The sequence below is a fragment of the Pyrus communis genome, chromosome 8, assembly GCF_963583255.1.
Source record: "Pyrus communis chromosome 8, drPyrComm1.1, whole genome shotgun sequence".
In the NCBI taxonomy this organism is placed as follows: Eukaryota; Viridiplantae; Streptophyta; class Magnoliopsida; order Rosales; family Rosaceae; genus Pyrus; species Pyrus communis.
In genome coordinates this window covers 20,255,317-20,268,997 of record NC_084810.1, presented here as the reverse complement: position 1 = coordinate 20,268,997, position 13,681 = coordinate 20,255,317, and the positions used below count along the sequence as shown (strand labels likewise).

General features: G+C 38.1%; 3 protein-coding genes and 1 non-coding gene across 4 annotated transcripts; all 4 read left to right on the top strand.

Annotated features, from left to right (window-relative positions):
* The first annotated feature begins 1,309 nt into the window (after window positions 1–1,309).
* LOC137743621 (UDP-galactose/UDP-glucose transporter 5B-like) lies at window positions 1,310–5,812 on the top strand. Its single transcript, XM_068483546.1, has 10 exons — window positions 1,310–1,688; window positions 1,780–1,986; window positions 2,077–2,142; window positions 2,541–2,639; window positions 3,486–3,577; window positions 4,044–4,156; window positions 4,563–4,651; window positions 4,880–4,966; window positions 5,061–5,129; window positions 5,220–5,812. Exons 1-10 carry the CDS (start codon window positions 1,578–1,580, stop codon window positions 5,325–5,327), a joined length of 1,041 nt encoding a protein of 346 aa, XP_068339647.1. The 5' UTR covers window positions 1,310–1,577; the 3' UTR covers window positions 5,328–5,812.
* Window positions 5,813–6,475: 663 nt separating this feature from the next.
* TRNAH-GUG (transfer RNA histidin (anticodon GUG)) lies at window positions 6,476–6,547 on the top strand. The gene has a single exon. It is a non-coding gene; the product is annotated as a tRNA-His (tRNA).
* A 1,322-nt stretch (window positions 6,548–7,869) lies between these two features.
* On the top strand, window positions 7,870–9,986 carry LOC137742146 (glutelin type-D 1-like). The gene is made up of 3 exons (XM_068481912.1): window positions 7,870–8,328; window positions 8,637–9,354; window positions 9,643–9,986. The coding sequence occupies exons 1-3, from the start codon at window positions 8,133–8,135 to the stop codon at window positions 9,794–9,796; spliced, it is 1,068 nt and encodes a 355-aa protein (XP_068338013.1). The 5' UTR covers window positions 7,870–8,132; the 3' UTR covers window positions 9,797–9,986.
* Window positions 9,987–10,352: 366 nt separating this feature from the next.
* Window positions 10,353–13,042, top strand: LOC137742147 (DNA repair protein RAD51 homolog 4). Its single transcript, XM_068481913.1, has 10 exons — window positions 10,353–10,588; window positions 10,739–10,818; window positions 10,926–11,041; window positions 11,138–11,219; window positions 11,448–11,582; window positions 11,702–11,815; window positions 11,901–11,988; window positions 12,165–12,235; window positions 12,564–12,713; window positions 12,932–13,042. Exons 1-10 carry the CDS (start codon window positions 10,501–10,503, stop codon window positions 12,962–12,964), a joined length of 957 nt encoding a protein of 318 aa, XP_068338014.1. The 5' UTR covers window positions 10,353–10,500; the 3' UTR covers window positions 12,965–13,042.
* Window positions 13,043–13,681: the final 639 nt, after the last annotated feature.

Sequence of the window (13,681 nt, the reverse complement as noted above, 5' to 3'; positions counted from 1 at the left end):
CTTTCTCTAGCCAAGTACGAGAACGGCTTTTATGGGCTCAGCAGTATATTTTTAAATTTTTTTGTCAAACAGCATCAAATACATTTTCTGTTGTTATATATACAGAGTTTGGATCCTCGTTGAATTCTTTTTGTGAGAATTCCGGAAATTCATGAATCAAGTTCGTTCATTATATATCGTGCGGTCAGAAATTATTTTTTAAATATTTTTATTTAAAAATAAATATAAACAGTACTTGACAAAAACTGACCGCACGTTGTATGATAAATAAACATGATTCATGAATATTTAGGATCCTCACCAAAAGGATCTGAAGAGGATATAAACATATCTAAACTTACGAGCCACAATAAACAGTTTACTTTATGTCCTATCTTTGTTCCTTTTGTTTCCAAGTAGGTCTTGTCTTCCTCTGTAATTGGTGTCAAAACCGGAACCCTCCCGAGTCCCGACCACGGCCTCGTGTCCCTTTGGATCGGTGAACTTTGCCGGGTTGTTTGTCATTGTACTCATCGTTCGGCCCCTATGTTTCTCAAAATCTGTCCAAAATTATTTAAACAATAGTTTGTAAGTCGCACTTCATATACACGTCCATAAAAATGTTCTTATAACCGATTGTAAATATGCATTCTAGATTGATAGTCTGACAATATAATAATTTGTATGCCTGACTTGGGCACCGATCCCATATTCACAAAAATCAACAGCTAGTCCGAGTTCTCCATTGGCATGGACTGTGTCATGGCCTTGGCCCTGCAGATTGTAGGCTTGAAGTTTGTGGCCTAGACCAATGCCTCTTCATGACCTCCGAAAATGTTAAATTATTTTTTTCCTAATTTTACATGTGGTCTGCGATCTTTTGCACTCAGAGGAGTTGTCCAAAACTTAATAAATTTGTACATTATTTATGTAAGATTTTTAGGTTAGTTTGACGACAAAATAGAAAAAAAGAAAGCAATAGTGTCAGTTGGATTGGACTTAAACAAATTATAATCTTGTTCTAGAAAAATAATTATAGTTTAGTTATTAAACTCTTCAAAATTATTATTTAATAATACGATTCAGTGATATTTCTTTTAATTTATAAGTGAAAGATTTTAAATTCAATTTTTATTTTTAATTTAAACAATATTATTACTAGTATAAACCCACAATTTCCTTTTAAGATATATAATATCACTTGTTAAAAAATAAAAAATAAACTCTTCAAAAAAAATTATTTGACCAAATCAACGATTCAACGGTCGATCTAGTACTGTAGAAGAATAAACATTGTCAGAATTTTCCAGTCTTGGGAACCTGAGCGAGGGAGAGGCTGCTGACGTGTCCACACTTTTCAAAAGCCAGGGAAACAACAGTCTTCCACCAACACACATTACAGAGAAATCGCGGCCGGCAATTCCGATACGCTGGTCGCCGCTGCTGCTAAATCCGCCACGTGTCCCCCTAGCTCTCTCCCTACTCTATTTGATCCCAACTCTCGGGCCCCGCGCCATTTATCCGGCGACCTAACGGCACCGTATTCGACACAAGCTCCCAGGCGAACTCCACTCAGCTACACTCTTCCCCATCGTGCTATGGCCGAAACGACGCCGTTGCCGGGCGCTCCGCAGCCGAGCAAGCTGTGGAAAGGGGTTTTCGCGGTGGCCGGAATCATGACCACGCTCGTCACCTACGGCGTTCTCCAGGTTCCTAATTCCCTCGCATTTCTCTTATCCTTCGGATCGACCTCCGTTTTCGTGGCGGAAATGTTGAATCTTTTGCTTCGATTTCTTGCAGGAGAAGATCATGAGAGTGCCGTACGGCGACGACAAGGCGTTTTTCAAGTACTCGCTTTTCCTCGTCTTCTGCAACCGCATCATGACGTCGGCGGTCTCCGCCGGTGCTTTGTTGGCGAGAAAGAAGGCTCTGGATCCCGTCGCTCCGGTTCACAAGTACTGCCTTGTATCGATTTCGAACATACTAACGACTACATGTCAATATGAGGTGAGAGCTGCGGTCTTTAACTTTTTTGCAGAATGTGTAATTTTTTTTTATATAGTTTTTGATTGATTTCGTACATTTCGGTGGCCGCAGGCTCTCAAATACGTCAGCTTTCCGGTTCAAACGCTTGCGAAATGCGCCAAGATGATACCTGTGATGGTAAGAAAATACAGTTTGATCAGTTATGGTGCTTCATTGTACTATTTCTGAGTAGTTTTATCTGTTTGGTTAATTTTTGTCATGATTTATTGTCAAGCTGAGTAACATGTTGTTCGAATTCGAAGTTTCAAACTATAAAAAATGCTTGGAGCATTCAACTTATCTAGTGTGCTGGATAAGAAAAAATGGGTAAACTTGCACGAGTGACGAGTTTTTCTCAACGTCTAAACATGCTTGATTGATCAGTGAGCTCCAAATGGTTGAACGTGTGGAAGTTGGGCTTGAGGTGTGACCTATCTGTGAAGAGACTAATTGAGAAACTTCAGTAGCTTTTTCATGAGGGACATATGATCTTGTGTTCTTTGGTTTGCCAATTCATGCGGTTATTGTTTATGCAGGTTTGGGGCACTATCATTATGCAAAAGAAATATAGGGGACCGGACTATTTTTTGGCATTTCTAGTGACAGTGGGCTGTTCAATATTCATTCTATATCCGGTATGGTTTGATTCCCCGTCGAATTCTTTAAAATTTTCCACTGAGGTGTGCACATACAAAGGATTGTTTTGAAAAGTGGTCTTAATTGTTAGCATGCCACTTTTTTGTAATACTCGTAAGTGACCTTGGTCTCTGATTCATGCTGCAAGTTTCTTTAGATTTCCCTTTCAGCCATGCACATACGGATGATGGTACATTAGGAACTTGCAACGAATGCCAGCATGCTACCACTTTGCATCCATGTCTATAAATTTCCATTTCCTTTCTTTTCTATGTGGAATCTCTTGCAAAACTAGAATACATATAAGTACACTTATGCCTCCCATGTTTCTTGTACAATGGCTGCTGTATGGTGCTCGGTGATACTATTGTAGGAATGAAATATTTGTTAGTTGAAGATGTTTCCTGTTTAGTTTCATAGTTGGCCATAGAACTCCCAGAATTACCACCTCTCAGTTTCAAAGCCAAAGATTCATTCCAGTTCAGGTTGTTTATTACAATCGGTTGGGTGACTGCTGTTTACATGCTAGCTTCGTCATATCTTAGTATGATCACAGTGCCATGTACCTTTGCCTTACCACACTTGAGTATCTTATATACGTACTCTGTGAGGGAATTTGAAAGTAAATAGAGTGCGCTTAGTATCCCTGAAATTCTATTGTTTAGCAACGAGATATTAATGAATACTCCCTTGCTTGTTTTCTGAAAATGGTCTAATTAATTAGAGAAAATTCCATATATGTTCATGTATGTGGCTGTTTTGTGAGCTGGTGATGATTCTAATGAGAAAAATGTTCTTTGATTTAAATTTTAAATAGAACTAATTGTTTGTGCTTTTGAATGTAGGCAGGATCTGCTGACATTGGTCCATCTGATATATACGGTAGAGGAAGAGAAAATACCATTTGGGGCATTTCCCTTATGGTTGGTTATCTTGGGTATTAACGTGAACCCTCTCTTTATTAGATGGTTATGATTTGTCAAAAAAGAATTTGTTGCTAGCTGCTGAGATGAACAGACTAAATCCACTTATACCAATTCAAAAATATTAATATATACCTATTCTTACTAAAAATGTGCCATCAAACTTTATCTCCATGTCTTGATGCTTAGTTGCTAGGGTACCAATAATTTACAATGAATTAATGCTCCCTTACAGAAGCAAACCATAACAAAACTAGTAGTTTAAAGTTTGCCTCCTTGCAATTGATTATGAGTGCAGCACTGGCAGTGTGGGTGATTTTGCTTTTGTCTATTTTTCTTTTCTTTACTTTTTACAGTGTATAGTAATAACACTGAGAATTTGACCGATAAAAAAGAATCAATGACATTGAGAATATTTGAAACAAGATACTTGGAGCCAAAAATTTATAGATTTAAGATGCTCCTTTCTTTGTCTAATAGGTTTGATGGATTTACAAGCACGTTCCAAGATAAGCTGTTTAAGGGCTATGATATGGAGATACACAATCAAATATTTTACACCACTTTCTGTTCTTGTGTTCTCAGCCTGACAGGTAATATTCTTATTCAGATCTTGTTGCTCCATAAGTAGTTACTAATCACACAGAGGGATATTTCGTAGCGGGGTCGTCTATGCTTCATATTGCTTACCAGGATTCAGTGTTCATATGTTGTCACAATTTATGTTGCGGATTTCGTATCATTATCTTGCTTGTAATCCAACTTCAAAGTTATCCAAGCATGTGTTTGTGTGTCCACTGAAGGTTGTGAATATTACTACTATGTGTGTACTAGGTACCGCTTGAGCCACTGGTTGATCACTGGTTCAATGGTGTTTGAATATATTTTCTGTTGCTTAAACTTATCTGCACGTACCACCTCCTTTATATTTTTTTTTTGCATTCGAGTTTATTTATTTAACCTTTTAGCGATGAGTTGTTGATTCTGCTAAATTTTCAGGTCTTCTATTACAAGGTCAACTTCTGCCAGCAATTCATTTTGTTTCTAGCCACAATGATTGTTTCTTCGACATTGCATTGCTTTCCACCGTAAGAGATCTTTCCTTGCTATTATGGTATCTGTTAATGTTACATGTTTAATTACTTTGTATTTATTTAGCAGATGCTTCTAAGTTTTTTTAGGGCTAGTGGCCGTTGTTTTAAGTTTTTCTCATTTCCCACTGTGCCAAATTTTTTCTTTTTCCTGTCGTGTCTTCTCCTCTGTCTGTTGGTTTCCTTTTCTTTTCCTTCCTGGTTTATAAGTGTTTTGTGTTGCAGGTAGCAACAGCGAGCCAGTTTTTTATTTCTTACACAATTCGCACTTTTGGTGCTCTCACATTTGCCACAATAATGACCACAAGACAGGTAAGTCATATCTCTCCAAAATAATCCTTGTAAGCGTTCCCACTTCTCCGTTATTAGTGCTTCTAATTAATGGTGTCTCTCTTTGGTATTGAAGCTGGCCAGCATTTTGCTATCGTGCCTGTGGTTTTCGCACCCCCTTAGCTGGGAACAGTGGATGGGAGCTGTAAGCCTCAACCTCAAACCTAGTAATTTTTGTATTTGTGTTTTGTTTCCCCAAAAGCCCAAATAACGCCACTTTTGTTACAATGACCAGGTTGTTGTCTTTGGTTCCCTATATGCGAAAAGCTTCATGAGAACGAAGCCTTCACCTTCCCAACAAATTCAGAATGGAGCTTTGAGTCCAGTGAAGGGGATCCCTTGATAGTGTTTGGGTTTTAACGGTTGCCACAATACGTCGGACTAGGTACCTACCTCTAACTTTGACCAATGGGCAGCTTTGGTTTTACAAATGTCAAGCTGCAACCTGCGAACAGGCCTTCGATGCAGTGAAATTATTCTAAATATACTCTAGATCACACGCATGCATACCGCACGCAAGGGGTCTCGATGGAGACCAAAGATTCTTGGAGGCCTACGTCTCCATAGGGAGGATTAATCATAGACTAACTAAAGGAACAAGAATGTTTCGTTTTATTCTTACATACGTTTTGGAATACACGGCTCAAAAATGTATAACGCAACTGCGCAAGCGACATTTCCTTAGAGTAGAAATCGAAGAACAAAAAAAGAAGAAAGTTTTGGATAATGCCACCCTGGAGTATTTTCTTCTCTTCTTCCTTTTAATGATTTTTCTTTTCCTGTGGCCCCAGCTCGATTAGGATTGTAATAATTGGTTTACTGTTTCGATTAGGGATGATGGTGTTTAAATTAAATGATATTTGGTGGTTGTTTTGGTTTCTTATTGTGATTAACGTATCTTTATTCTCTCATGGGAAGCTCAGAAAGATGTGAGAAGTTGGATTTCATCAGTGTTGTGTGCATATTGTTTTATTGTTTTTCAGGAAACATATGCATATTTAGGGGAGGGAATAGAAAAACAAAGTAGATTGTAATAATCACAATATCAGGTCCGGTTGTAATGTTACGTCTCACAACACATTGATAACAAACTGATCCCTGCCTAGTCTAGCCCTTGATACCACTTGAGACGGCATTGATGTCAAACATTAGGCCAAATCAACGCGTGTTCCGAAAATATGCATTGGTGGGATAAATAAATATTCTTCAATCCATCTATTATAAGCAAATGACGTTTTGTTGCAATGGCGGCAGAAAATGATGTTTATGCACTTTGTTGTGGGTTCAATCATAATCTCATCCTTCTGAACATGTAACAAATTAAAGAAAATCTACAACAAATAAATTTGACCAAATTTGGCAAGTGTATTTTCCATTTGATTATCGATGGACCGGATTAGTAAAGATATGGACGTCAGCCGGTGGGGTCCGGGGGATGGGGTTTACTGCGTATGTTACATATACCAAAAGTGCACAACATTGATCAACCAAGTGGCTGTAGTTTAGTGGTAAGAATTCCACGTTGTGGCCGTGGAGACCTGGGCTCGAATCCCAGCAGCCACAAACATTTTTAATGTTTTTTTCTTTTAATTTTGAGTTTAATTTCCATTCATCTAAACTCTGATAATAATAATTACATTGCTCTGTAACTCTCTAACAACATGCTGATTACAATCTGAGTTGTCCCGATATCTCTATATTCTTTTTACGTATCCTCAGTTTGTACGAATTCTGAATTGTTTTAATGAATATTGTACGAAAGTATTATTAATTTTACGAACTCTTACGTATGACATTGAATCTCTTTCATTATAAGACTTGGACGACAATCCATGGTGCTTCCTCTTAAAAAAAATCACATCCTAATCTCATATCTATAAGGAATGTATTCCCAACTTTATATAATTGGTGAATTTATTCCCAACTTTTGGTGTTTTTTATTTGCTTTTTAGAATTATTTTTAAAGTCTTTACAAGCATCTTATAAATAAAGCAAAATCGATTATCTTGTAGTGGTACCTTTTTTTGTAATGTTAAAAAAGGTCTTATGAGTCACGTCACAAATATAATACGAGCACGATTGTATAATACAAGCATGTGCTTAATATTTTATTTATTTAGGCTGTTTGCTACAATTTAAAATGAAGGCATGGAAAGGATAAACTATTCTTTTTTATTACAATAATAATTATTGATATAGTTTTTTATTTTATTTTATTTTACAAATTATAGTGTTGTGGATTAATTTATAAAAAGCTATTGTTTTAAAAATAAAATAATGTAGTGAAGACAAATATATTATTTTAAAAAGTTGGTCTCCATATTACCTTAAAAATAGATTATCTTGTAATACAAACTATCCTCTAATCGTACTTAAATACTTCACAGATAATCCACCCTCATCCCAAATCAAAGTCGCAGAGAACTTGAGGGACTCCAAGTACCGATTTAATTACATCTTACTTATCCTAAATTTCATCCGAATTAACCCATAATCCTTTTTCTAATCATATTCTAACACATAATAATTAATGAAAATCCGCAAACCCATCATGTTTCTCATTATTCATTCATTTACTACGCTACACTTATTTGAAGTGATCCTGGACCATCTTGTTCCCGATACCACTTTAATCCCCTGTACATCTGTCACTCAATGCAACTATTGGCGAGAACAAAGCCAAAAAATCTAAAAATCATAGAGTTTTATTAAACTAAAATCTTCCAACTAATGTTTAGATTGAAATATGAAATAGAATCACATTATCTCTCTAGTTAAAATCCAATCAAATATTTTAGACATAACAGTAGATATATCGACAAGAAAGCAAGATTATATCCAATCTAATCTGTCCCACTAATCCTCTTTTAATCATGAGAAATTGATCAGTTTATCCATTTTTATCCTTAATCCAATCCGAACTCACAATTCCTCTCCTCATCAGATTCTACCTCCTTCCTCCTCCCTCCCTAATCTCTCTCCAACTGGATGTCGTACCTCCAAACCCGCTCAACCCCCCCTATATATACACCCCCCAACACACGCCTTCCTCACCGGTCGATCGCATTCAATCATTCAATCAATCAATCACTTTTCTCTCGTTTTTGGGTTTTGGGTTTTTCTGGGTTCGTGAAAATAATCGCAAAGAATGGAGCTTGATCTTTCACCCAAGTTGGCCAAGAAGGTGTACGGCGGCGATGGTGGCTCCTACTTTGCCTGGTCACCGTCGGAGCTTCCCATGCTCCGTGAAGGTAACATCGGCGCCTCCAAGCTCGCTCTGGAGAAGGACGGGTTCGCTCTCCCCAAGTATTCTGATTCCAACCAGGTCGCTTATGTCCTCCAAGGTATACAATCTTCTCTTCTGTTCGTGCGATTAATTCATTAATTAATATTTTTTTATGATCGGATTGATCTTATTTGTTTTTTCTGATTGGATTGATCTGGATCATGAATTTTATACGTGAATAGTCCATATTTCATCATTAAGATCATATGGCTTAAACTAATTTTTTTATATTTTATTTTCTAAGATTATCTTTGTGAATCATGAAATTCGTAGATGAACTGTGATTAACTTTATGATCAAATAAGATAATGTGGGTTTTAATTTGTTATAATTGTATTTTTTATTTTCTGGGATTTGTTCTTTTAGGTACTGGTGTAGTCGGAATTGTCCTCCCTGAGAAGGAAGAGAGGGTGCTTCCAGTAAAGAAGGGTGATGCCATTGCCCTCCCTTTCGGAGTTGTCACTTGGTGGTACAACAAGGAGGACACTGAGTTCGTTGTTCTTTTCTTGGGTGACACTTCAAAAGCTCACAAGAGGGGTGAGTTTACCGACTTCTATCTCAATGGCTCCAACGCCATTTTCACTGGCTTCTCAACTGAGTTTGTCGGTCGGGCATGGGATTTGGAGGAGAGTGTTGTGAAGACTCTTGTTGGCAGGCAATCCGGCAAGGGCATTGTCAAGTTGAGCGGAGTTACCTTGCCCGAGCCAAAGAAGGAACACCGTGATGGTATGACATTGAACTGCGAAGAGGCTCCCCTGGATGTTGACATTAAGGGTGGTGGAAGGGTTGTGGTCTTGAATACCAAAAACCTTCCTTTGGTCGGTGAGGTTGGGCTTGGTGCTGACCTTGTGAGGTTGGACGGAAGTGCCATGTGCTCCCCTGGATTTTCTTGTGACTCGGCTCTGCAGGTGACTTATATTGTTAGGGGCAGTGGCCGTGTCCAGGTTGTTGGTGTTGACGGTAAGAGGGTGTTGGAAACTACCATCAAAGCCGGTAATCTCTTCATCGTTCCTAGGTTCTTTGTTGTGTCAAAGATTGCTGATCCAGAGGGCTTGGAATGGTTTTCTATCATCACCACTCCCAAGTAAGTTTTTCCTCTTTACATTATCCGATATGTTCTGCATTGCTTTACCTGCCCCTAATCTGCTTTTTTCTTCTTGCATAATTACGCTTTCGTTATTCTTGATTTAGGCTCAGCTAGTTGAATTATGTTTTTCTCTGCATTTATAACATCCTGTTGCTTGGAACACACACATACATTTATTCCCACCACACACAGAAAACTTAATTCGAGAGAGTTGACAATGTTTTACACCAGAAGTTTATCGATTGCTGTTGAATGTTGCTAATTCATTTAATTACTTCGCTGCAGCCCAATATTCACCCACTTGGCTGGAAGCATTGGGTGCTGGAAGGCTCTATCTCCTCAGGTGCTCCAGGCTGCGTTCAACGTGGATTCGGAAACAGAGAAACTTTTCCGTTCGAAGAGGACTTCTGATGCAATCTTCTTCCCTCCACCCAAGTGAACAGATCGAGCTCAGGCCTAGTTCCATGGTCCAGAGTCTCCAGACTCCAAATAAAATAGCTTTTTGCTCGTAGGATTTCTGCCTTTTAATTTTTCAATCTTCTTTTCTAGTTGTATAGTTTTGGACCTGCCTTATTTGGTATAAAAATTTCTAGCAATTTCTTGCTCTAATTAATTCAGATGGTTTTGCATGTTGGAATGTTGGATGTTGATATTATCTTGGATTGACAAAAAAAAATGTTGAAGTGCTTCCAAATTTTGGTAATGCAATTTTAACGTTTGGCTTGTTAGATTATTGCAAGAACACGAAGGCTTGGTAGGGTGCTATTTAATACTACAGTTTAGTGATATTTCTTTCAAGAGTTTGAAATTCGATTCTCTTCAAAAGATAAATTCGAACTATAATTTTATGGTTAGCCCAAAGGCAAACTTCGAACTGTAAATTAAACTAGGATGTCGCTTGTACTAAAAAAACAAATTGAAAAACCAAGAGATCCTCAATATTCAATAATATTTACAAGTGCAACTCAAATTACACAACACAGCTAGAGTCCCGGTGCTGAAAAGCGTTTCTGTTGCTCCGATTCCCTCTTCGAACAAAAACTCGTCTCTGCGATTCCGTGAAAGCAAAAACCAAGAGAAACTCGGTCGGAATTGCAAAAGCTCTTTTTCCAAAAGCACCGCGCGACTCGTATTGCGAAAGAAATGGCACCCTTGAAATCTCTGGAGGCAGAGCACCCAGTAATCGACTCAAATTTCCAGACCTTTTGCGCCTCCCATGGCATCTTCTCAGGTGGGTTCCATAATTCCGCTCCGTCAATTTCGAAATTTGCTTCAGTCCTAGTAAAAGCACCTAACTTTATATCTGGGGTCTCTTGAAGTTGATACCCAATAGAGAAAATGAAGAACCCAACTTGAATTTTGTGAAATTTTTTTGGTGCAGTGGAAGATTTCCTCATTCACGACCTCGATGAATTGGCTGGTTCTGCTCAGCAACATCCCACATCTGAAAAGCTAAAGCAGGTTTTTCCCATAAGCACTTTTTTTTAGTAATCACAGATTCATGTTTTCTGTTCATAAATCCACCTTCAATTCAATTAATCATATCATGCATGTGATGGGTTAAGCAGGGAATTACTGAGGTCCACTCTATCATTGATTCTCAGCACCAGCCATGGTTGAATGGTTTGGAGCTTTTAGATGATGCTTTGCATTTCAAACATGTATTATCAACCGGGTGTGAAGGGTAAGCTTTTTGATTAGTCAAAACACACTGACCTATTCCTTTTCACTGCTATTAGTAATACTCAATGTACTGTTTCTTGGATTGTTGTGAAACCAGGATTGATTTGTTACTCAGAGGCGGATTGCGTGAGGGGCAGGTAACTGAACTTGTCGGTCCATCTTCCTCTGGTAAAACCCAAGTAAGTAAATCGTGTTTCTCAACAATTACATAAGTTGGTGAAGGCAATGATTTCAAATTTTCAGCTTACACATCACAATTTGTTTTGTCATTGCTTATGCAGACCGTGTTGCGCCTACTTTGTGATCAATAGTTCAATGTTTATCTTTGTAGTGATACCATGAGTAACTGTATGATATTAGTAGCGTTTATATCTCAAAATTATATTCAAATTCTTGGTAGTGTTCAGGTTTGCCTACTATCTGCTGCAAATGTTGCAACGAAGCACATGGGTACTGTTGTCTACCTGGACACAGGAAACTCATTCTCACCTGAACGAATTGTGCATTTTGTTGGTGATATCTCTGACCATGCCTTTGATCAGGTCACGACAATACGACATCACTTTGGATAAATTTTCTGTGTTTTGTTTGTTTTAGCTAGCCATTTTACCCTAGTGAACTACTAAATTCTCTGATTTGTCCGAACTGAATTTATCTGTAGGCTGGACAAAGAGTTTTTCAGAAAGTAATGAACAACATTTTATGCCATCCTGTGTTTGACATTTTTACAATGTTCAATCTCTTACACCGGCTAGAGTTCAGTTTGCCATCTCAGGTTGACATTGCCATGAGGCATTTCCTTTCCCATTTCTTGATAGAGTTCCTATTCCCTGTTTATTGAACATATGTACTCGTTCCAGATGCGGAAGGGAGAGCAGGTGCGGTTGCTTGTTGTTGATTCGATCTCTTCACTAATCACCCCGATTCTTGGGAACAGTGGTTCACAGGGTATGCATCATTGTATGCAGATAACAGTTTTCTTCAGTTTGTCGTTTGCTTCAATTTATATTTATGATGTTTTCCCATAATTAAGAAAAAGGAAGGTTCACCTCGGTAGGTATATTACATGTTTCTAACTCGTTAAGATGGGAGCTGATTTACTGATGCTTGGGGAATAACTGCAGGACGTGCTTTGATGATATCTGCTGGATATCTGTTAAAGAAGTTAGCACACGAGCATAATCTTGCAGTACTGGTAAGTTTTCATTGGATACACGATGTGTAGAATTCTCAGCTTTACATAATCTTTCACCTTTAGTGAATTACTTTCTTACTAAAATCAACCTAGAGAAGCTGTCGTTCTACAAATTATTTTTAGCTGTAGTAAGTATGATGTTGTTATATAATTTGTAGTTCGGATCAGTTCTTTATCACTTGAAGATTATTTGCATCCCCGCTATCGTTTTTTTTTTGTCTTTATATTAATTAAATGTAAGAGAAAAATATTTGAATTGAAATCAAGTTCATGCTTTCAAACATGACAAACATTTCATTTGAAAGGGTTTAATGGAATAAATGTGAAGGTGACCAATCACACGGTGGGTGGGGAGAAAGGTATTCCAAAACCAGCTCTTGGACAGACCTGGAAGAGCATTCCACACGTGAGGCTTCTTCTTTCCGGTGATCAGGGAAATAGTACCCGCACTATTTCTGTCCTAAGACACCCATCAATGGTACGTTAATCCACATTTGGTTATGATTGTGATGCATTTACTAATAAAATCACTTTGCTGTACGACTTTACTATCATTACTCATGTCTCTCGCTCCATCCCTCGCAGATAGTTCCTTCTTTTTCAGTTTCCGTTCAGCGCTGAAGCATGCTCCTACCACAGTTAACATTACTTCCAATGTAGTTCCATAACTTCTTATTGCTCCTTTTTCTTTCTCAGGCTTCTGGCAAGTCTACAAGGTTTACAATATAGGAGTGCACGGTAGATTTAACTGATACGTGCCACTCCTACACGAAAAGGTAGGAAGAGTGGATCATGTAGATAACTGAAGCTGCTCTATACGACGATACTGTTAACAAATTTAAGGAGAGTGCTCTATTTATAAGTTCGAGATTCTGAGATTGGGGATAGATTAGTTAAGATTGCAATTTTTTACTGACTACAGGGAAATAGATATAACTTTATTATCTTTTGTGTGCACTTTGGTAGTTAATGGTGTTTGTGAAGTTAGGGAACTAGTCACCAACATTTTGTTTGAATGAGAATTAAATTATGTAATTTTCGGTTTATTTTTTGTTGGAGTTTTGTTTTAATTCGAGAGCTTAACCGGAAGTTTATAGAAAAAGGGTGTGGAAAGATGATCAACTGATGGAAGGAAGCCCGCTCGATGACTGCCGAAAGAAACCTTTTCACGTACAAAGTGGTAGTCCAGCACAATGTGGCGAGTTTGGGCATGTAAAACGGGGTTCTAAGCCATATACGTAGTGCTGTAAGTCGTACAGCATCGCTAAGATTATGCAGAAGGGAAAGGAGCCAAGACATCCCAGCAGACATGACCCAATCAGCGATACTCCAACTTGGCGCTCGATTGGGAAACTGTAGGTTGCTTCTAAGATCACCTAAGATATCAAGTTCGTTCTTAAGTAAACGAGATAGCAAGAAGCAAGAGGCTTGTAGAATCTGCGTCGG